Genomic DNA, 26081 nt, shown 5'->3' with positions numbered 1-26081 from the left:
AGATTTTGGAATCGATCGATTTGATAGTTTTTAAAATATCTAAAAAAAAACGAAAAAACAAAAATTTTTTTTTGTATTTTTTAAATATCTCTAAGTCTATTTGACAAAGAAATCTAAAATTTTGTGGAAATCAAAGATCAGAAGAAATCTTTTGAATGCCGCAAAAACCATCTGAATCGGTTCATTCATCAAAAAGATATGAGAAGTTTACACACACACAGACACACTCACACACACACGCGCGCGCGCACACATCTCATTGTAACGAATGTTTATTTTTTAGTCAATCTTTGATCAAGAACTCTCATTTCAAACAAAAACTAGTTCCCCTGCTTAAAAAATCCAATAGATTCTTATAGCTGTATGTATAAGGCCCTATACTTAACTATAGCACTTCTCATAGAAGTCATTCATTCTTATAAAATCTCTATAGGAATTTATGAGAATCTATTGAATTCTATGAGATTTTCTAAACAGGCCCCCGAGTTAAAATATTTGAATTAGATTGAACTTACGTTAACTTAAACAGCTTACATTTAACTTACCTGATATTGATGGACTTTTAGTAGTTTATCTATCGAGTGCAATTGTGTTTAAGACGCGAGGTGTGAAGATTGGTGCACGAGCCGAAGGCGAGGGGGTGAAATATCCATAGAAAAACCTCCTTACAGTTGGTACTTACGTATGGCTTGCTCAAGATCTACTCAAGGCTCAAGGTCAATTTTGAGCTTTCAGCAGATCTTGAGCAAACTATGCGCAACTATTTTCAACTATAGTCTTCCTCTAGAATTGAGTCATAATCTGGCACGAATTTCTTGTATAAGGCTTGCACTAGGCTTGCAATTTAAATTTGGTCACAAGTATCTGCAGCAAGACACATACGTTGAAAAATATAGTGGAACCTATTGATCTTGAGAGCAGATTCGCTCAAGAACTGAAAAAGTTTGTTATATGGGCTAGTTTTTCGAAATAAACAAGTAACCTAATTTTTCGAATAATTTTTTATTTTTTGAATTTTTGTAAATCAAGGCCAGATAAAACTTTTTTCGAGCTTCTTGAGCTCAAAAAAACCAATGCATGCAAGGGTATTTTCGTGCTTGATGAGCTCGAAAATTTAGTCAAGATACGGCAGAAAATTTTGGGGCTGGCCCGTAGGATCACCTGTTTTCCCGATTTTTTTTTTTATAATAAAATTTCTATGAAAGGATAGTTATTGATTTATCCCATACAGGAAGCCCCAGAGTTGAACGACGGGGCCATGTCTGGGACATTATTGGGAAGCCCATCTTGGCAAACCTATACTGTCCCATGCCCGGGCCATAACTGGGTAATTAGTCTTGGCCATTCATATGATCACCTAGGCTTGGGCCAAGACTAAATAACCTAGCTTTGGCCAAGCCTAGAGTCACCCTAACTTGGGCCAAGTTTGCGTAACCTAACCTCGGCCGTTAGATGGTAATTCTAACATGGGCCAAGACTGGATAACCTAGCCTTGGCCAAGCCTAGAGTCACCCTAACTAATAAAATTTGTTTTAAATTAAATTTATTTGTTTTGTCGATGCATGGGCCAAGTCTGGCAAGCAAGCATGGGCCATGTCTGGCAAACAAGCATGGCTCACATCTGGCCACCACGCATGGGCCAGCCTTGGCAATGATGCCTGGGCCAATGGTAACAACCAAGCCTGGCACCCTGTTATCATCCTAGACTTTTACCAAAGCTGGGCCAAAGCGGGTTTACAAGCATGGGCCAGAGATCGACAGCATTGCGCCAAGCGTGGTCCATGTCTGGCCCCGTCGTGTTTTCCTGTATGGGATAGTATCTTTAATTCTAAATATTGATCGACAAACAACATCAGAAAATAATATTCTCACTGTACATATTTTTCAGTATATTGTAAGCTTTACTATTTGAGACTTTAATTTCTTATTTATCAAACAACTAATATTAAAAATTTTGCTGATAATTTTTACAGTTTAAATTTTTTGACATGCAGCTTGTCTTTTTACAGTTTGAAATAGAGTAATCTATTCCAAATAAACTATTATTTATTCTAGCGTTTAATTAATAATTATTATTTATTAAATATTAAAATCAGATACTACCATTCGAATCCATATCAATTACTGAATATATTGTTATTATTAGACATTGAACTTAATTTATCATAATTCTTTTTTTTTCTGTGAAGATTATTATATACTACTATCCGAAAAAGAACGACAAGACGCGAAAGTAAACTTGAGGCAGACTAGCTGTAATATTGATCCAAAACCCTCACTCTTAGCTTTCTTCTAATAGAGATCGCGTATACGAATATGTATTACAAGTTCAGTGACTCGTTCAAAGGAGACATCGGACCGGCAGACTGAGAACAGAATTCGCACGCGGGAGATCGGGGTTTGAATTTTGGTCAAGTAAAGTGATTTTTAAATATAGAAATTGACACCAACACCAATACCTATTCTATAAATAATAACAATAATAATAATATTAATAAAAAGTTAAAAAATTCATAAAATTGAATTTTATTTGATTACATTCTAATATATTAAAATTTAGTATATTCGATAGTAAGTTTTACTAAATATATAGTCAAGTTTACTAACGCAGTTTCTATTTGTTGACATATTCAAATAGTAAAAATTACTAAATAGAAATAAAAATTTAATTCTCAAAATAAGAGAAATTGCACAATTTCAATAGCGTTTTAAGTTTACAATATAAATTTAGTAATTTAAACTCATATTTTTAAATAAAGTTACCTCTATGTTTTTTTCCGTGCATAATTTCAGCAACATTTGTTTATACAAATACATGATAAAATAATGATTAATAATAATAATGAATACACAACATATGAAATACTATAAATACTAGGGTGATTCAAAAAACAAACAAATTTTTTTTTTTCTTCCAAACAGGTTCAAAAGTTTCGTTTAGATGAAAAAAGACGCCTGTGAAAATTAGAGCTCTTAATATTAATATTAACATTGTCCGCATTGCACTTTTCTATTTCCCATAAGAATAACATGGGAAAATTTTTTTTTATGCCTTCTAATTTTTATAAGTAGCTAACGATGCGTCATAGAAATAATTGGCAGGCATATTTTGATAGGGAATCGAATGTTCTACAAAAAAAGATTCTTATCATTTTTTGCGGAATCTATTTGTTCAAAAGTTATTTGAGGTTGAAGTCGAATTCATATTAAATTTTGAGTTTTTCTTACTTTTCGCTGAAACTATCAGACCTATTACAAAATATCATGGGACCTTTTTTGTAGACAATTTTATTTCCTAGAAGTTATACCGAATAAAGTTTTTACGAATTCCGCATTGTTTTCTAGTTATTTTCATTTTAATGTCATGCTCATAAAAAAATAGTCTTCTGATCGATTTTAGGAGCTTGACATTAAAATGAAAATAACTAGAAAACAATGCGGAATTCGAAAAAACTTTATTTGGTATAACTTCTAGGGAATAAAATTGTCTACAACAAAGGTCCCATGATATTTTGTAATAGGTCTGATAGTTTCGCCGGAAAAGTAAGAAAAACTCAAAATTTAATATAAATTCGACTTCAACCTCAAATAACTTTTGAACAAATAGATTCCGCAAAAAATGATAAGAATCTTTTTTTGTAGAGCATTCAATTCCCTACAAAAATATGCCTGCCAATTATTCCTATGACGCATAATTAGCTACTTATAAAAATCAGAAGACATAAAAAAAATTTTTCCCATGTTATTCTTATGGGAAATAGAAAAGTGCAATGCGGACAATGTTAATATTAATATTATAGAGCTCTAATTTTCACAGGCGCCTTTTTTTATCTAAACGAACCTTTTGAACCTGTTTGGAAGAAAAAAAAAATTTGTTTGTTTTTTGAATCACCCTAATAAATACCCTCAGAGAATTTTACGGTATTTTTTACTTCAAAAATTTATAGAAAAATTACGATAGATTATTATGAAAATGATCGATAACATAAAAATTTTTCAAATACATAGAACTGAATTTACACTATATTGAATTTTGAATGTGCAAAATATTGAATTTTGTTTCAGAAATTTTCGCTTGTTGCATCGTAATTGATTATGCCAAATTAGAATATTTAGTCAAACATTTGTAAGGAATAAAATAAAAGCATCAAATTAAAAAAAAATTATAGTTGAAAGAAAACTGGAAAAAAAAATAGGTCAGGTATATTTATTAACTCAACATACAATCACTTAGAAACAACAAAATGTAAGCATGTTAATTATTTAAAATAAACTATAATTTAGTTATTTGTATAAATCACCATCAACACTGATCAGCTCTTAAACTCAACGAAACGCAATGGCACTTTATTTTTGTACCTGCGATTATTTCTCTCATTTTACGTATATGATAAAAATTATTTTTTTATGACAAGATGTAAATTTTGATGACCTGATTTTTGGATGACTTTCCACCAAGAAATAATAATTGCATATATTTTTAAATGTGTTAAAATTAGATGACTAACTGCAATTACCTTATTTTATAGCTATTTCTTTAAATTTCATGACTATTTCAAATTCCCAAAATAAAAAATTATCAAATTTTTTCAGGCATTACTTTAAACTAAATTTTTGCTATCATATAATTATTTTGGAATAATATGAATTTTTTATTTATGGTGCAAGACCTAGTATCCAATCAGGGAACTAGTACCCGATCACTCCAAATATCTATATTTAATAAAATTTAGTTAATATAGATGTACAAATACATGAGTGATCGGGTACGGGGTCGCTTACATTAATTAATTTCGTGAAATCGATCTTTCATTCTGACTGGCAGATCGCAATTTTGGATAACTGTTTTTTTTTTTACCACGTTTTTATTAACTCGCTTTCATGTATGTTCGGGTGGGATTTTGTAATCGATTTTAACAACTAGTAGAATCTCCAGCACGATAAAAAGAGTCATGTATTTAAAATTTTTAACTAAAAAGGATCAGGCTTTAATTTGTTTTAATATTTTTAAGTATAAATCTTATAAAAAATTATTTTTGCTTGCTTCTTAATTTTATTATTCAGAAAGAAATAACATTTAAATAATTTGATATATTATTGGTAGGTAGATATAACGATTTTCTATTTCAGATAACAGGTGAAAAGAAACTGAAATAAACCTGAAATTTGTCGCGTATCTCTGTCCTTATCTTACAAAGGTATTTAAAATCGATTTTAAAATTTCACACACACAATACTAAAAACCAGAAAATAATTATCGAAATAAAAAAAATTTTCAATATACTACGTTTTTAAAACGGACTAAAAAGGATAAAATAGTTTTTCTGAACCTCATGAAGATTTAAAATCACATAAAGATTCCGAACTTCTTACAAATAGTCCTAAAAATTTGTGATTTTTTTATAGCTATGAAGAAGATACTTGTGAGATTTAAAGCCAAAAACGTGCGGCGCATGCAACAGATAATTGATACATTAATAGTTCAACTAAAAATTTTTCGCGCTGAAAATGATATGAACCGATGTGTAAGTTTTCTCATTCATAGCTCCTCTCTACACTTCTTACAATTATGTATTACATGTGCAATAGAGTGTCTCAAAAAATCGACTTTTTTTTTTTTTCTTGAAGAACATTGAAAAATCGACAGAGTATCTCTAGACAAAGACCCTGTTAAAATATGAAACCTTAATATTAATATTTAAAGGTGGCGATTCACGATTTTCTATTTTCCATTTAAATAACATGGGAAAAAAAAGATTTTAATTTTGGAATTTTATACCTCGGCGATGGCTTATTGAACAGATAAGTTCAGGATATATTTTCGTAGGGAATTGAACGCTCTACAAAAAAAGTCTCTTATCATTTTTTGATAAATCCATCTGTTCAAAAGTTATTGGAGCTCGAAGTCAAGTTAGAGTAAATTTCGAGATCTTTTTACTTTTTCAGCGAAACTATCGGACTTATCATAAAATGTCGTGAGATCTTTTTTGTAGACAATTTCATTTCCTACAAATTATCATTGATAAATTTTTTTCACATTCTGCATTGTTTTCTAGTTACTTCTATTTCAATGCCAAGCTCCTAAAAAAGTGATGTTCTGATCGATTTTAAGAGCTTGGCATTAAAATGGAAACAACTAGAAAACAATACAGAATTTGAAAAAAATTCATCAATGATAATTTGTAGGAAATAAAATTGTCTACAAAAAAGATCTCACGACATTTTATGATAAGTCCGATAGTTTCGCTGAAAAAGTAAAAAGATCTCGAAATTTACTCTAACTTGACTTCGAGCTCCAATAACTTTTGAACAGATGAATTTATCAAAAAATGATAAGAAACTTTTTTTGTAGAGCGTTCAATTCCCTACAAGAACCTATCCTGAACTTATCTGTTCAATAAGCCATCGCCGAGGTATAAAATTCCAAAATTAAAATTTTTTTTTTCCTGTGTTATTTAAATGGAAAATAGAAAATCGTGAATCGCCACCTTTAAATATTAATATTAAGGTCTCATATTTTAACAGGGTCTTTGTCTAGAGATACTCTGTCGATTTTTCAATGTTCTTCAAGAAAAAAAAAAAAAGTCGATTTTTTGAGACACTCTAATGTGCAACACATTTTTCATTATAGATCTTGCGAGTATCTTCATAGCTATTAAAAATTCACAATCACAAATTTTCAGGACTATCTATAAAAAGTTCAGAATCTGAATGGGGTTTAAAATCTTCATAACGCTTAGAGAAATTATTCTATATTTTTCAGTCCATTTTAAAAACGTAGTATATTAAAAAATTTTTTGTTATTTCGATAGTTTTTATGAAAAAATTTATTTAGATCTCATTTCTTGTTTATAATATTAAGTGTAACAGACATCATTTCCAAACTCGAAGATCTTAAAAACACATAATATGAATATTATATTTCACCTCAATCGTTCTCCAAATTTTTAAATAATTTTTTAATAGTTTTTTTTTTTTAAAAAGCTTAAGATATTTGTCGAGAAACAATTTAAGATTTTTATCCTTAATAAATTTTATGTATATTATTTAAATATGTTTAATATATTTAAAGAAAAAAAAATCTTATGATTGTATTTTATATTTTTTTCAGGAATTTATGTCCACTATTTTTTTTCTTATTTTAACGATTCGGTGAATTACTAATTCTTGTAACTGCAGACCGTACCCATCAGTTAAAATTAAAATATTATAAACGTGAAACAGAGTAAAAATGTGTAATACTATATTGCCTGATGCACGTCTTTTTTCTTCCCCACTCCGAATTCTAAACTCTGCATGTAACGTCAAGTCGTCAAGACGTCAACGTGTGGTTGTCCGTCCCTGTCCACGTAACATAACACTCGTTTGTCTACTGATTGTCGTCGAGTCACTTTTTTATTTATTATCATTAATACAACTTGAAAAGCGTGCCATCTTAACTAAAAATAACATAAAAAGATTATTTTTATATTAAAAATTACAATATTTTATTAAATTGTTAAGTCAGTGATATAAATTATTTTAATTTTATTAAACGATCTATTTATTTATCATGTTTAATTATGGAAGAATATTTACTATTTATACCAGAGGTATGAAAAAAATAATTATTTTAATAATAAAATATAAACGTAACTTTAAAGACAATTGATTTTTTTTTTATTTTTAGTCATGTAATTTTTGCAACAAACTTTTTTTTATTTATCTTTCTATAAACGATTAACAATCCGATGCCTCTTTCTTCCGTTTGAGGCATGCAGGCACGATGCTTCCTACATTTCTCGTTCTCCCTGACGACCAATTTAATAATAACTACGACTTGATGATAGTCTGATTTTTTTTTTTTATAAGTATTGTAAAAAATAAAATGTTATAAAAAAAAAATCGTTCAATTAAATAATATTTATCATGGCGAATTTTATAAAACGAGCTAGATTTCCTATAAGACGTCGTTTTGGTGAGTTTTTTTCGCTTATGGATTTGAATAATCACAATAAATATAAAAATTCCGGAAACTTATTAATTTTGCAAAAAAAAAATTTTTTTTTTATTTTTACTGTAAATTTTATAAAATAAAAAAATTGCGGATTAAGTAAAAATTAATAATTTTTTTCTTGTTGATGAAATATCGTGAATAATTAGCCAGCTTAATTTATTCTTGCGACAATCAAAAAAGTTCATTCAACCTAAGATTTGACACATTGATTAACCTAATAATATTTGAATTATTAAGAAAAATGCAAAGAAACAAAAACTCATTAATTTTTTTTAATGATCCTCAACGTTTAATAAAATATAAACCCTAATTAACAATCTGGATTGCGACAAATTTTATTTAAACCGGTTGATCCGTTAAAAAAATTTTGTTCGCAGAATTTAAAAAATAGTTAAATTTGTGATGCGATATCTTGCAAAGAATTTCAGTAATCAGAATAAATTTTTCAACAACTAAAAACATTAATTAAGACAGATCTAATTAATTTGTGCAATCGATCGATCAAATAAGTTTGAAGAAGTCCATCAGATGGATTTAAAAAAAAAACATCTTTCTTTTCAATTATTCGAAACTAATGATTACCAAATTTAATCAAATTTAGATTTTTATAAATCCCTTAAATTATTGCGAAACAAAAATAAATCATCCAGATTTATTCGCTTGTGAGGTATAATGAAATTTAATCAGAAATGGTTCTTAGATTCAAAAAGATCGACATTTATTCTTACTTATCGTGTAGTTTTTTTTCTTTTTTTTTTCGTTTAAGAAGAAAAAAAAAAAACTAATAATTTTATGTGATTGTAAATAAAAAAAATTTATTTAAAATTTTTTTATTTCATTTGTTAATAATAGGTAAGTCTCCATTTTTTCCTGGTCTTGAAGACCAAAGTGGAACTTTACTAGAAGATCCAACCGCAGGGCAGCTAGATGGTGTTGGTGTCGGAGTTGGTGTAGGCGTGAACATGAATCCGACACAAGCAGCACCACTTTCATCACCAAGTCGTAGCAGTCCTCATAGTCAGAGCAGTGAAACTGGTGAACGTTTCTCAAGGAAAGTCTTCGTTGGTGGTTTACCACCTGACATTGATGAAGGTTTGTTATTGGCTTAAAAACTTATTTAATTACTTTACACGCTTCAAATCATTTTCAATTTATACAAACAAAAAAATCAAAATCAATTTTACTGCTAAGATACTATTCTGAATAAAAAAAACAGCTATAATGATTTATTTTTATGGGAAATCCACAGATGAAATAACCGCGAGTTTCCGTCGATTTGGACAACTAGTTGTCGATTGGCCGCACAAAGCAGAAAGCAAGTCATACTTTCCCCCAAAAGGTTACGCTTTCCTTCTATTTCAGGTAAGCAATAATAACTATTATAGACCAAACAAAGTAAATTTAATTTAAAGAAAAGGTGTAAAAAAAAAACAAAAAAATGTAGGTCATCATTGAAAAGATGAACAATAAATTAATAATATTTTTGATAGATTTAATATTGATATTTGATAAACTTTAATATTAAATATTATTTATTATCCGATTTGTACTGACCCTTCGTTTTTTATTATATTCTAATTATGAGATGATTTTGTCCTGTTCATGTGACTATTTTTTATTATATTGCATCACTAAAATTTAATAACGTTTTTTTTGCAATCGGCTTTCATAAAAATTGTTTAACTCTAATCATTCGCATAGACGTGTCTGTTAAACAAAGTAAGTAAGCTACTAACCGAAGTAAATAATAGTATCAGACACAATCAAGCGCCGTAAAGTTTTTTTAATTGTTACTCTGCAAGATGTTTTTAATATTCAAACAGATTTTAAATTATTTTTGTCCGAGCTTTCATATCAACCAAAAACTAAACGCATAATAATACTCGAGACTCGATGAAATACTCTATAGTCTGGAAAACGAGGTTTTTTATTTTCAGAGAATTTCCATTTGTTAAAAAAAAAGACTTGAAAAATGTTTCATTTACCATGCAAATGCAAAAAATGTAGTAATATTTATTCATTTGCGAGCATAAAAGAAAAAAGTGACAACTTTTCTTGAAAAAAAAAAAAAAATTCTCATATTTCTGAGATATCAATGTCTAATTTGTTAGAATAAATGCTACGCAACGTGGTAAAAACTTTTGCGATTTACAAGTATTTTTGATACCATCTTACACGGAAAAAAATTAATCGTGAATGCAACATGATGCAGTCTTGGTAAATAAACATGATGAAATCATGTTGCATTCACATGATTTGTTATGTTTCGGCTACATGATAATCATGTTGCGGTAACATGAGAAAAATCATGTTGCGGTAACATGATTATCATGTGGCATTCACAAGATTTGTCATGTTTCGGCTACATGATAATCATGTTGCGGTAACATGAGAAAAATCATGTTGCATTCACATGAGAAAAATCATGTTGCATTCACATGAGAAAAATCATGTTGCGGTAACATGATTATCATGTGGCATTCACAAGATTTGTCATGTTTCGGCTACATGATATTCATGTTGCGGTAACATGAGAAAAATCATGTTGCATTCACATGAGAAAAATCATGTTGCGGTAACATGGTTATCATGTGGCATTCACAAGATTTGTCATGTTTCGGCTACATGATATTCATGTTGCGGTAACATGAGAAAAATCATGTTGCATTCACATGATTTGTCATGTTTCGGCTACATGATAATCATGTTGCGGTAACATGAGAAAAATCATGTTGCATTCACATGATTTGTCATGTTTCGGCTACATGAAAATCATGTTGCTGCCACATATTGTCATGTAGCCGAAACATGACAAATCATGTGAATGCAACATGATTTTTCTCATGTTACCGCAACATGATTATCATGTAGCCGAAACATGACAAATCATGTGAATGCAACATGATTTTTCTCATGTTACCGCAACATGATTATCATGTAGCCGAAACATGACAAATCATGTGAATGCAACATGATTTTTCTCATGTTACCGCAACATGATTATCATGTAGCCGAAACATGACAAATCATGTGAATGCAACATGATTTTTCTCATGTTACCGCAACATGATTATCATGTAGCCGAAACATGACAAATCATGTGAATGCAACATGATTTTTCTCATGTTACCGCAACATGATTATCATGTAGCCGAAACATGACAAATCATGTGAATGCAACATGATTTCATCATGTTGCATTCACAATTAATTTTTTTCCGTGTAAAGTTTGTTTTTATTCATTTAAATTTACTTTCATAGTAATTTTTTTCATAAAATTTTTATAATATCCAATAACCCGGGCAAGCAGATATTTTTCTTCATCAAACTCTAACTCATGAATTATTTTTTATTAGGACGAAAGCTCAGTGCAGCAATTGATTGACGCTTGTATCCAAGACGATGATAAACTGTATCTCTGTGTCAGTTCACCGACAATTAAGGATAAGCCCGTACAAATACGCCCTTGGCGTTTAAGCGACGCAGATTTTGTTCTTGACGCTTCAATGACACTAGATCCACGTAAAACTGTTTTTGTGGGTGGTGTACCAAGACCTTTGAAAGCCGTTGAATTGGCAATGATCATGGATCGGCTTTATGGTGGCGTATGTTATGCAGGAATTGATACCGACCCGGAGCTAAAGTATCCTAAAGGTGCTGGACGAGTTGCTTTTAGTAATCAGCAAAGTTATATCAGTGCTATTTCAGCTCGGTTTGTTCAATTACAACATGGTGATATCGATAAAAGGGTATGTATCATGTCTTTATTTCAATTTATTTATTTTATAAATAATTAAATTTTTTTTTTCTTTATCAGGTTGAAGTCAAACCGTATGTTTTGGATGATCAAATGTGTGATGAGTGTCAGGGCCAACGATGTGGTGGTAAATTTGCACCATTTTTCTGTGCCAATGTCACCTGTCTTCAGGTATAATATTATAAATTTTTTTATTTTTTTTTTTATCATAAATTATCCCCTGAGAGGTATAGTGAATTAACCCACAGAAGGTTAAAAATTGAATCTTTCAAATAAATTGAGTAATTGAAGTTTATTTCTAATGGTAGCTAATGCCATTAATTTTCAGTAGTAAATATTTTTATCACAGACTGCTACTTCAAGTATCCTTGAATCTAATTAAATATCTATAAGAGATATCAGGCATGTTTAAATAGGAACTCTATAAGTATCTAATTAAAAGTACCATAAAAATCAATGGAGATTACCCACCAAGATTTATTTACTCATGTAGCAAAAGAAAAAAACTTATTTGAATTAAATTTACTATTAATTCGGATTAATTTATAAAAATAAACTTTAAATATATTTTACCACCTATCGAGTAACTAGTATATTTATTAGGGCGTTTCAAAAAAAACAAGAATTTTTTTTTTTTCTCGGAACCAGGCTCAAAAGTTTCGTTTAAATGCCAAAATAGGCCTCTGAAAATATGAGCCCTTAATACCAATATTAAGGTAGTCCGCATTGCACTTTTTGATTTTCCATAAGAATAACACAGGAAAAAAAAATTTTTTTCTTCTGATTTTTGAAACTAATGAACCGTAAATTACATTGTAATGTCCATCACATATTTTGTAGAGAATTGAACGCTCTACAAAAAAAGTCTCTTATCATTTTTTGATAAATTCGTCTGCACGAAAGTTATTGGAGCTGGAAGTCAAATCTACAGAAAATTTTGAGATCTTTTTACTTTTCCAGCAAAACTATCAGACTTATCAAAAAATGTCATAGGAATTTTTTTGTAGACAACTTTATTCTCTACAAATTATTTTCAATAAAGTTCATTCAAATTCCGCATTGTTTTCTAGTTATTTTCATTTTAATGCCAAGCTCATAAAAATAATAGTTTTTCTAATCGATTTTGAGAACTTAACGTTAAAATGAAAATAACTAGAAAACAATGCGGAATTAGAATGAACTTTATTAAAAATAATTTGTAGGGAATAAAGTTGTCTACAAAAAAAGTCCTATGACATTTTTTGATAAGTCTGATAGTTTTGCTGGAAAAGTAAAAAGATCTCGAAATTTTCTGTAGATTTGACTTCCAGCTCCAATAACTTTCGTGCAGACGAATTTATCAAAAAATGATAAGAGACTTTTTTTATAGAGCGTTCAATTCTCTACAAAAATATGTGATGGACATTACAATGTAATTTACGGTTCATTAGGTTCAAAAATCAGAAGAAAAAAATTTTTTTTTTCCTGTGTTATTCTTATGGAAAATCAAAAAGTGCAATGCGGACTACCTTAATATTAATATTAAGGGCTCATATTTTCCGAGGCCTATTTTGGCATCTAAACGAAACTTTTGAGCCTGGTTCCGAGAAAAAAAAAATTCTTGTTTTTTTTGAAACGCCCTAATATTTATTTCGATTAATGAAAGAATGTTAGTTCACTGTATCTATCAGTGGCCCAAATGAAGGAGGATTAGTAAAAACAAAAAATACAATAATTATATTTATTTAATGATTTTAGTACTATTGTGAACATTGTTGGGCAACTATTCATTCAAGACCAGGACGTGAATTTCACAAACCGCTTGTTAAAGAAGGCGCTGATAGACCACGTGCAGTGCCGTTCCGCTGGTGTTAACCCCCAACTGCGTTTTATAACTATATCGTGGTCTTAGCTAATTAACTATCATTTCTACAATCCTCTTATACCTTTATCAATTTCTACGATTACTTTATTACTCTCTTATTACTATTCTTAATAATATTACAATAACTATTGATAATATATTAATCGTCACGACTTATTGTTAATCCACATAGTTTATCAAAACTTAATGATTATTACTGATGATCAGTAAACTATTGATCACTTTTTAATACACAATCAGCAACTTTGCGAAATTTACGTTAAGTTCAGCTTGTTATCAAGAATTTTATATTGATCTCAATGGACTTAAGCATACAAAAGATATAGCTATAATATTATTCATTGAATACACAAATCAAAAAATTTAACTAAGAAATTAAAAACAATCTTATAAGCATCATGGATGTTTGATAATATAGATGCTTCAAAGCTATATATTATAGACTATTCATTGCTAAGTAAGATCGAACGTATTGTGCAGGTAAAAGATAAAACAAACTAAAAAAAAGTAATTAATAGAAAGTGAATTTGTTTCTCCTTTGTTAACAAGAATAAGAAATTTTTCTTTTCTTATTCTCAATTGAGCTATGTATAGGATTGCCTTTTTTTTCGGGGTAAATGGAGTGGAAAAAATTCGCACGTCCAAATCTTTTCATTGAATCCTGTAGCATATATATTTATATTTAATTATCTTGGATGAAAAAAAATTATTCAATTATTATGGTCAAGATTAAATGCATACTCGTGATTACACCCTGACACAACATCAAATACAACACAAATAATAATCATACATATGAGTAAAAGAAAAAAATATTTAGCAAAAAAAATCCAATCAACTATATATATATATATAAATATATATATATGTGTATCTTGTTTGTATATATGTTCTCAATGTCGTATATAGCAATTAAATTGCTCATATGAGTAAAATCCTTGCGACTCGCGAGTTATTAATAAATTAATCTTCTATCTCTATTTACGCTGCATGAAAAAAAAATAAAAATTTCTTTGCAGCTCGTATTTATAAGTAGTCAAAAATTTAAATAATTATCAGAAATTTTTTTAAATCGAACGTGATAATTGTCCACGAGAAAAAATTTTTTTAATCATATTAAAAAAAAATTATTATAAATCCAAAATCGCTCATACGATAATTAGCCGTATTTTAACAAAAAAAAAAATTATTAAATCTATTCAAAAGACATTGAATAATTAAATTTGAAATAAAAAAAAAATTCAATGCAATTAGATGAATTAATATTAATTAAATTTCCAATAAATTATTATTTTATTGTTAAAACGAAAAAATTATTAACAAAAGGTATGTGAATAGTTAATGAGCGTTAGGTAGAGCAATTTTACTGCAAGTCTGTGGCTAATTTTTTTCACAGACAATTTTTAGATAATTATAACCAAAAAAAAATAAAGTTAAATAAACTATGTAATAATAATGATTCTTAAAAAAAAAATTATTAGGATATTATTATATTTTAAGACTAGAACATTTGGAAACATAATTCGCGAATATGAATTGTAATTATACTAATCTATATCAGAACGCATTTATCGCGTAAATTTATCTGCGAAAAATTTAAATAAACAAAAATTATTCGATATTAACTCCAGTGATTACAGTTAACAAAGAAACATAGAATTATTCTCATTAAATGAAACTTCATATTTTTGCCCATGTAGCTTTAGCAATAAATATAATCTTGCAGTCAATCTCTTTGCGTGTTATATATCGTGACGTATATAAATAAAATTAAGTTGAATAAAAAAATATAAATAATGAAAATACGCCAGTCGTTTGCCATCTTCTAATTCTAAGTGAATGTCTACACATACCTATATATATATGTATATATATATAAATAATAAAGGTAACAATTAATTATCGGACAAAAGTTTGAAAAACCAAATTGACTACTAAAATTACAATTACAAAGAACTCTTGCATCGACAATCTGCAAATCTTAAAAAAGACATGGAAGTAGTTGCAAACGTCTGGTAAATTGTTTTTACATCCACGAAACCTATTTTTTCTTTATTAAATTCTAATTGTTCTTTTGTTAAGAAGAAAAAAAAAAAAGGAAGGAAAATAAATTATTTTTTGTTATTTATTTGATAATTAAATGTAAATAAGATTATACAATTGCTTGTTTAGAATCCAAATATCATACTCTTGTCAAAAATCATTAAAATTATAACCAACTCACGTACATCAGATTATAGAAAGAAGAAATCCATAACTGAATCTACTATACGTTACTAGTATTTTTGTTTTGTTATTTATTGTTTTATTGGCGTAGTATCATTTTAACATTAAGTAAAAATATTTTAAAAAATAAAAAACACGAAGGAAATTTTTAAGACTTAATTATGACGAGAATATAAATAACCGTATCACAACTACTGCGACAGTAAGAAAAATAATAACATTAAATATTCATTTTTTTTATAAAAATACCTACAAAGTCGCTAAACTTTAAAATTTAATTTACTAATGCTATATATATATATGTTTCTATTTATATCAGACTGATTAAAAAAAATTGATTTTTTTTTATTTTTCGAGGACACACTTTCAAAAGTTTCAGTAGTGTAACAAAAGACGCCTGTTAAAATTTGAACCATTAATTCGATATTAAGTACTTCTTGATTGAGATTTTTCAGTTACTTCTGAATTTTATGGCTCATCAACGAAGCAATGTACAAAGTTTCCCATTACACATTTTGTACAGAACTTAAAGCTCTAAGAAAAAAATGTGTTCGATGATTTTTTGATAACTTAATTCCTGAAAAAGTTATTCAAGATTTAAGTTGAAATAATTTCAAAATATGCCTTTCTTTTTTTTTTGAGATTAACAACGAAATTTTTTATTTATCGCAAAATATTGTAGGTTTTTTTTTTTTTTTTTAATCATTTTAGCTGCAATAAAATTATGTTTCTTAATTAATTTTAAACTTAAATGACATATTTTTTTTCGCTCAAATAGTTGCTTTTGAAGTTAAATAAATTGTAGCTGTATATAAGGTACTTGTTAGATTATAAATTAATTTTAGATTATATTCTATCTTTTCTTAGTTCTTTTTTTTTTTTTTTTTGTTGCTGATAATGGTAATTTTGGAACCTAAAATCGGTTTTTTTTTTTTTTTTTCCCAAAAATTGTTCATTACTGAAACTTTTTTCTATTGCAGTTAAATGAAAAATTATAGTCACGTAGTACTTGATATAAAATTAGAGATCAAATTTTATCAAACGTCTTTTATTATACTACTAAAACTTTTTAAAGGTTACCCTCAAAAAAAGAAAATAATCCTAAATTTTTTTGAATCAGTCTAATATATGGGTCATTCCACCAAATAAAATTATTTTTACGGGGCGACCCTCGTCGATTTGGTTCTAACTTTGTGGAGTCGTTCTATATATTAAAAAAAAAATTCTCTGAAAATTTGAGCCTTTTATATGCAGCTGTTTCAAAGTTATGATTTTTTTAATTTTTTAAAAATTTTTGTTTTCAACTTTTTAATTAATTTTTTTGAAGGGAAAATTTTTTTTTAAAAAATGAGCACATAAGAGTTTTTCGTAGGAAAAATTCTCAGCTTTCCAATAAGAATATACATTTTTTATTCTATGTTACAGAAGACCTTTTAAAATTTGATTAAAGACGAAAAAACGATTTTTATGACTGTGCGGCGCTTGATACATCTAATTTGATATTTTTTTCTGAAAGCTGAGACTTTTTTCCACAAAATATGTGATTTTCACGATGTGCATATTTTTTGTTTGAACAAAATCAATAATTATTAAAATGCAAGTCGTTGATTTTATAGTTTTAACAAACTGTAATAGTTCATTGTGTGGCAAGAGATGAAACAAAACGATGTCAGACGAAAGTAAAGTAGGCTGCCCGAGCCGTAGGCAAAAGCTGACAGTAACTGCAATCTGAAGTTGTGTTTCATCCAGTGTTACACACTATTTTTTTCATGATTACCTGCATTGAAAATTATTATCAGTGTCAGCAGCTAGTTAGAATCAAGTTATATGAAGACCAATGGTGTGATCAACCATTAGTGTACGCCTAACTTATGATTTGCAATTTATAACGAAACAGAAACCATAAATACTATTTATTATGCACACAAATTCTTATAAAACTTGATTACAAAGTCAGAACTGTCATTAACGCAGATGACATCAATAGTCTGAAATCACTATTGAACAAAACACAAGAATCAAAGTTCAAATTACTAATTCCTAGACTTGAACCATTGATGCTGGTATCATGAAAAATAGTTTTATAATTTTTGTTTTTAGAGCTTTACTGCAGATACGTACCCGAAAACATATCCTCACACCGCAAAATTTATACATCCGGATATTCAAAATTTTACCAGCGTTGATTTCACTGTTATCACCAACTCTTATTAAAAGAAACGACTTAAAACGATTGGAAAAAAAATTTTAAATACTTTTTAATGCTTTTGAATACTTTTCATACTTTTGAATCACCCTTTTTATGGGCATTTAACATTACAAATCGTTTCGAATCGTTTCGTTTAATTAGGGAATGATGACTTTTTCTAAAAATAAATGTTTTAGACGTACGATACTTGGAGTTAAAAACGGTGAAAGAAACACAAGCAGTGCACCCTATCTCACCTATTGTTGATAGCTTAAGATATATATGTGTTAAAAATGTATCAACATTCTCAAAACAAATAAGAATTAACGTTTTTTAATCGTAGAGAGTTTATATTTTATTTGATTTTGTTCAAACAAAAAATATGCACATCGTGAAAATCACATATTTTGTGGGAAAAAGTCTCAGCTTTCAGAAAAAAATATCAAATTAGATGTATCAAGCGCCGCACAGTCATAAAAATCGTTTTTTCGTCTTTAATCGAATTTTAAAAGGTCTTCTGTAACATAGAATAAAAAATGTATATTCTTATTGGAAAGCTGAGAATTTTTCCTCCGAAAAACTGTTATGTGCTCATTTTTTAAAAAAAAATTTTCCCTTCAAAAAAATTAATGAAAAAGTTGAAAACAAAAATTTTTAAAAAATTAAAAAAATCATAACTTTGAAACAGCTGCATATAAAAGGCTCAAATTTTCAGAGAATTTTTTTTTTAATATATAGAACGACTCCACAAAGTTTGAACCAAATCGACGAGGGTCGCCCGGTAAAAATAATTTTATTTGGTGGAATGACCCATATATATTAGGGTGATTCAAAAAAACAAACAAATTTTTTTTTTTTTTCCAAACAGGTTCAAAAGTTTCGTTTAGATGAAAAAAGACGCCTGTAAAAATTAGAGCTCTTAATATTAATATTAACATTGTCCGCATTGCAGTTTTCTATTTCCCATAAGAATAACATGGGAAAAATTTTTTTTATGTCTTCTGATTTTTATAAGTAGCTAACGATGCGTCATAGGAATAAGTGGCAGGTATATTTTTGTAGGGAATTGAATGCTCTACAAAAAAAGATTCCTATCATTTTTTGAGGAATCGCTTTGTTCAAAAGTTCTTTGAGGTTGAAGTCGAATTCATATTAAATTTGGAGTTTTTCTTACTTTTCCGGCGAAACTATCAGACCTATTACAAAATATCATGGGACCTTTTTTGTAGACAATTTTATTTCCTAGAAGTTATACCAAATAAATTTTTTTCGAATTCCGCATTGTTTTCTAGTTATTTTCATTTTAATGTCATGCTCATAAAAAAAATAGTCTTCTGATCGATTTTAAGAGCTTGACATTAAAATAAAAATAACTAGAAAACAATGCGGAATTCGAAAAAACTTTATCCGGTATAACTTCTAGGGAATAAAATTGTCTACAAAAAAGGTCCCATGATATTTTGTAATAGGTCTGATAGTTTCGCCGGAAAAGTAAGAAAAACTCAAAATTTAATATAAATTCGACTTGAACCTCAAATAACTTTTGAACAAATAGATTCTGCTAAAAATGATAAAAATTTTTTTTTGTAGAGCCTTCAATTCCCTACAAAAATATGCCTGCCAATAATTTCTATGACGCATCGTTAGCTACTTATAAAAATTAGAAGACATAAAAAAAATTTTTCCCATGTTATTCTTATGGGAAATAGAAAAGTGCAATGCGGACAATGTTAATATTAATATTAAGAGCTCTAATTTTCACAGGCGTCTTTTTTTATCTAAACGAAACTTTTGAACCTGTTTGGAAGAAAAAAAAAAATTTGTTTGTTTTTTGAATCACCCTAATATATATATATATATATATATATAATACTGAAAAAGAAATAAGTATTGGTTGATAAAGAAAAACAACCAATTTTAAAATAACAATATTTTAAATAATAGTTAATCAGAATAACTGCTTTGTTATGATGATTCAATAATTCCTGGAAATTTGTAAAGTTTGTTAGTATTTCTCGTAAAACATTATCTTAAATAGTATTATTATTATCTTTACTATTTCAGTCGTTATGTCGAATAATATTTTTATAATAATTTTCCTTGAAAACTTTCTCCAGATAAGTAAGGACATTAACGACAACAAGCAAATAAATTTTAATACGTTCAACGGTTGACAAAAATATTGAATAATTCATTCGTAGATTTATTTCGCCACTTGACTTAAAATTGAATAATAATTTCATAATATTTACATTTAGTAAATTATAATATGTAAAATGAATGCACTATAATCGTTGGTAAAATTGTTTTTATCAAACAGATAAAAATCATTAAACTAATTATAGATCAACGTAAGAATAAAATCAACAGAAACAAATTAATAAAAATTGAAAAAACTATTAATTAGTGAGTGTGACTACTATTTCTCGAAATTATAAAGACCTCTAATTATCTGTTAAATCAATTTTAAAAATAATCAGTAACCATCGGTAATACGATGTGCGCGGAGATGAACACGATGCGAGACTACATAATATAATAACGGGGAAGGTAGTCATCAAAATAAGAATAATATTAAATAATAGATTTGTATTTTTCAGTGTTGAGTAAAATTTTTTATACTGCTGTTATATTCATGTCTAAATATCTTTGTTTTTGAGTGCAAATAATAATGAAAATAATTATTATTATTATAATAATAATAATAGTAATAATAAAACAATATTGGTAAAAAATAATTATTATTATAATAACAGTTGATATTGCGAATGTGAGTCATATTTAAGAATAAAAAATAGATTGATTCATATGATAATAATGAACGAAAACGTGAGTTTTATAGGATTCGTCGGTACATAAAAATTTCATATATGACCACGAAAAAAATTTTTATACGTTAATAAAAAAAAAAAAAATTTCATAAACTATCATAGTCATCGGGTCATTAATTATCATCTAGCTTTTATAAAATTTTAATTGTATTTAAATTTATTTAATTTGATATATATATATTAGACTGGGCCAAAAAAATCGACTATTTTTTTTTTTTTAACGATACTGTGGAAATATTATTTGGGATGACAAAAAAAAATTATTGTGAAAATTTGAGCCCTTAATTTTGATATTAAAAGGTATATCATCGCAATTTTCGATTTTTTTTAAATGAGCGGGTTTTTGTCTCATAACTCTCAAACCATCGAGATAAACGAAATCGACTCAGATACATTTTTTAAAGGAAATTTAATGATCTACAAGAAAGATCTGATTGAAATTTTTCGTCAGATGAACCATTTCCTTATAATCATGCTTTGAACATTGGTATGATTTTAAAATTTGATTGTTCAACTTTGGAATTTTGTAATTCATGTAAAAATAAGTTTCCGGAAAAAGACAATAAATATTTTTGAAGGAAATTGAATGCTCTACAAAAAAAGTCTCTTAACAATTTTCGCTAAATTCACTCCTTCAAAAGTTATTCAAGGTTGAAGTTATGTAAAACGACTTCAATAATCTTGAATAACTTTTGAAGGAGTGAATTTAGCGAAAATTGTTAAGAGACTTTTTTTGTAGAGCATTCAATTTCCTTCAAGAATATTCACTGTCTTTTCCCATTAACTTATTTTTACATGAATTGCAAAATCCCAAAGTTGAACAATCAAATTTTAAAATCATACCAACGTTCAAAGCATGATTATAAGGAAACGGTTCATCGGACGGAAAATTTCAATCAAACCTTTTTTGTAGAACATCAAATTTCCTTCAAAAAATGTATCCGAGCCAATTTCGTTTATCTCGATGGATTGAGAGTTATGAGACAAAAACCCGCTCATTTAAAAAAAATCAAAATTAAGGGCTCAAATTTTCACAATAATTTTATTTTGTCATCCCAAATAATATTTACACAGTATCGTTAAAAAAAAAAAATAGTCGATTTTTTTGGCCCAGTCTAATATATATATATATATATATATATATATATATATATATATATATATATACATGGGTGTATCTGAAAAAAATGTTATTTAAAATTTTCTTATATGAGTTTTTCTAAAAAATTTATATCTATAATCATTTCTAACTTTTAAACGAAAGAATCTACAGGAATAAGTCTTGAAGGTATTTTCCTACTCAGTCACTCGTAAAAAAAATTTTCTGAATTCTGTCTTCAAAATCGACATAACATATTAAAAAAAAATTTTTGGTCTGAATTTGTGCACATTTCATGTACCTAAAACTAAGGTCGTTAATATTTTAATGTAATATTCTTGCATCATTATAGTACAAAAAATAGCATGCAAGTATTTCAATATCGCTAGGAGAACCTATCAAAAAAATTGTCTGAATTAAAAGAATTATTAAAATATATGAAAATAGTTATCCTGCTGTGAAGTAAAGTTGCATAAAAAAATTTCGTAATTTTTCAACACAAGTTTGAATATAAATCGTATTATTCTACGCGTAGATGTTTGGCTGTCCAATTCGCCTACGGGACTATAAAATCTATATTCGAACATGAAACTTGAAATATTCTGTAGTAACAGTATGGTAAAAAAAAAAAAGTTTTTGATTTCAATAAATTTAATGGAGAAATTTTGTTATGACCTATAAAAAAAATCAAATTTCATTCAACTTTCTTATAAAATCGTTTATGCAGTGAACGTTTAATGCATAATATTCTTTTATTAGTGATGTTTGGTCATAATTAGAGTTATAACTTTGAAATGAATAGTTTGAGATTTATGACGACCAGAACTTATCCGTAGTAAACTTAGTTTTATTTTTGAGAATATATTGCACCAAATTTAGAGAAACATTTTTTTGAGATATAGATTCAACTTATAAACTAATTAAATTTCTAAAGTGATATTTGAATTATTAAATTGCTATTTTATCAGATACACCTCATATATATATATATATATATATATATATATTTGGTCGCATCATTTCTGAGCAACATTTTTTTTTTCTTAAGTGCATGAAGAAAAAATCATAGTTCAACACAAAGAAAAAATTTTCGCGCAAGAAAAAATATTCTATGTCGATTATAGACCTAGCTCATTGAAAAATTCGATTCCCCATTTAAATAACACGGGAAATTTTTATTTAAACTTTGAGTATTTTTAACCCTAATCGGTTAACCATGGGTCGTTTGTGTGCAAATATTCTACTGTAAACAGCTTACATGCCTCCGAATTTTGATGAAAATGCTTATTGAAAAACAGATTTTCGTGGCTGGCAACAACTCTATTGCATAATTAGAAGTCTAAAGAAGACCTACGAATTTTTTCAGATTTTTCCTTACAGAATGACATAGTTAAATAAGCGGCGGCCGTTAATGACCCATGTTCAACGCTTATAGGTGCTGAAAACAACGACACCGGATTAGAATTAGCTCGTTAACAGATCAATAGATCGCATAGACTAATACATTTTATCGTAGGAAATTAAACGCTTTACAAAAAAGGTCACTCATCATTTTTTGATAAATCTACCCGTTCATAAGTTATTGGAGCTCAAAGTCGAGTTGTAGTAAATTTCGAGATCTTTATACTTTTTCGGCGAATCTATCAGACTGATCACACCATGTGTTATAGGATCATTTTGTCGACAATTTTATTCTCTACAAATTATTTGTAGTAAAGTTTTTTTCGAATTCCGTATAGTTTTCTAGTTATTTTCATTTCAATGTCGAGCTCTTGAAATTGATCAAAACACTACTTATTTAAGACCTTGACATCAAAATGAAAATAACTAGAAAACAATGCGGAATTTGAAAAAACTTTACTGGAAATAATTTGCAGAGAATGAAATTGTCAATAAAAAAGATCCTATAACATTTTGTGATAACTCTGATAGTTTCACCGAAAAAATAAAAAGATCTCGAAATTTACTATAACTCGACTCTGAGCTCCAATAACGGGCTTATGAACGGGTAGATTTATCAAAAAATGATAAGAGACTTTTTTTGTAGAGCGTTTAATTTCCTACAAAGACATGTATTACTATTTGATCTATTGATCTGCTAACAAGTTAAAAATACTCAAAGTATTAAAAAAAATTTCCCGTGTCATTTAAACGGGAAATCGAATTTTTCAATGAGCTAGGTCTGTAATCGACATAGAATTTTTTTTCTTGCGCGAAAAATTTTTGTTTTTGTGTCGAACTATGATTTTTCCCATATGCACTTAGAAAAAAAAATGTTGCTCTGAAATGACGCACCCTAATATATATATATGGTTCATTCCATACCAAATCATCAGATTTTTAAAATCATTTTCTTTATTTAGCTAAATTTTTTTACATCTTTTTATATGTATCAAAAAACGCTTACCTATAAAATTTTAGCCCTTAATATCTAAAAATTCTTAGTATATGAATTTTTGAAAATTAAAAAAAATAATAGTATGGCAAATTTACAAAATGCACACCTGATCAACTCATCATAATCTGAAACTGATGGGGGTCATTTTTTTCGTTTCGAAATGTAGGTTTCTTTAATTTTAAACTTGAATTTGAAGTTTTTTCAAAGAGCGACTTTTTTTTTTTCAATACATGTAATACTAGACTACAAAACAAATTTTTCAAGCTGTTATTTAAGATGGGATTCAAATATCTTCGATTTTTTAACCCAATTTTTCTTTTTCTTAAAAAATTATGAATAATACCAATCTATAGTGCCAACCATCGAAAGTAATTAACTTACTCTATTCATTGCAAAAACTCAGCGAAAATTCAGCTAAACAAAAAAAAGTGATTTTTAAAATCTGTTGACTTTATATGGAATGGCCTATATATATATAAATATATTTATATACATCTATCAAGAATATGTTGGGTTACGTTGAAATGGAGTATCTTAAAAAATGGGAAAATGATATGTTTTTTATACAACTAAAGGCATTCAAAATATGTATTGATAAAATTAATAATCGCAGATGTTATAACAAATGTGTAATATTGAAAAACTTGACTGTTGATGTTAATAGATCATGAAAAAAATTCATTTATAATCATTCAATAGTAATACTAAAAAATCTTGTTGTTTAGTAAATTCATTTTAAGAAGATTTGTGACTTTTTTTTCTTTCGTACTCAAGTAAACGAACAGTAAATGAAAACTTGCTCCACGTATTTCTCTTCAACAAATATATAAAAATAAAAAAAAAAAAGAAATAAAAACGTAGATTGCTAGATTATAAGTGTTGCAGTAAAGATCAAGCTTTATTTTGAATTTAGAGTTTTTTGTTCGACAACAAGGCTTGAACAAAATTAACTGAAAACTCATCTGAATACTAACAAATATAGTATAGTTCAAAGTCAACAAACTTTAAAAATGAAAACTGACAACAACAAGTGATTTTTATCAAAACTAACAGTCTTTTTTCATTTAATTGATAATAATGTTAATGGAAATTTATTAGAGAAAATTTTCCAGAAGGATTTTTGATCAAAATTTTTAAGAACTCCAATTTTCTCCGTCCACCCTGTAATATCAAATAAGTAATATAAAGCTAGATATTATTTTACATCATACACAAGCATCCTCATGTCATGCTCATTCTTCAACATATAATTGTTTAATTTATCTTTATATGTTTACAAGAAAAAAAAAAAAAAAAAAAAAAAAAAAAAAAAAAAAACAAAGTTTTATTTTTTGAGACGAAGTTGTTGTAACATAAAAATTTATAGTAATAGATCAATTTTCTTACTATCTATAGACAATTACCTTAGTTAATTTTCTTTTCTAATTACATATATTACAAAAAAAATAAAAAAAAAAATCTATGAATTGACGAACCGCGAACCAAAACGTTTAAAAAATAAGCATTAACAAGAATCGATGAAATCTTGAATGTGAATTTTTAGTGTATATATATATAAATATATATATATATATATATAAATTTTGGTGTCTTTTTAAATGAATGAGTTTAGGTAAATGAATTTACCCACTCATGACCTTAAGTGATTTAAAACGAATACACTAAAAAATTTGATAAAAAAATATTTTATATAAATTTTGTAAAAGTTTTTTTTATCATTAC

General features: G+C 27.6%; 1 protein-coding gene across 1 annotated transcript in view; it reads left to right on the top strand.

Annotated features, from left to right (window-relative positions):
• The window catches only part of LOC130677087 (cytoplasmic polyadenylation element-binding protein 2), a 164613-nt gene extending 148135 nt beyond the window's left edge, over window positions 1–16478 (top strand). The window contains exons 4-8 of the mRNA XM_057483676.1: window positions 8849–9088; window positions 9246–9358; window positions 11353–11745; window positions 11814–11924; window positions 13491–16478. Coding sequence (XP_057339659.1) covers window positions 8849–9088; window positions 9246–9358; window positions 11353–11745; window positions 11814–11924; window positions 13491–13607 — 974 coding nt within the window. The 3' untranslated portion in view covers window positions 13608–16478. The remainder of the gene's footprint in view (window positions 1–8848; window positions 9089–9245; window positions 9359–11352; window positions 11746–11813; window positions 11925–13490) is intronic.
• Window positions 16479–26081: the final 9603 nt, after the last annotated feature.

Source organism: Microplitis mediator, chromosome 11 (genome assembly GCF_029852145.1).
Source record: "Microplitis mediator isolate UGA2020A chromosome 11, iyMicMedi2.1, whole genome shotgun sequence".
Classification (NCBI taxonomy): domain Eukaryota; kingdom Metazoa; phylum Arthropoda; class Insecta; order Hymenoptera; family Braconidae; genus Microplitis; species Microplitis mediator.
Note: the sequence above shows the minus strand (reverse complement) of the source record. Positions and strands in the feature narration are given on the sequence as shown.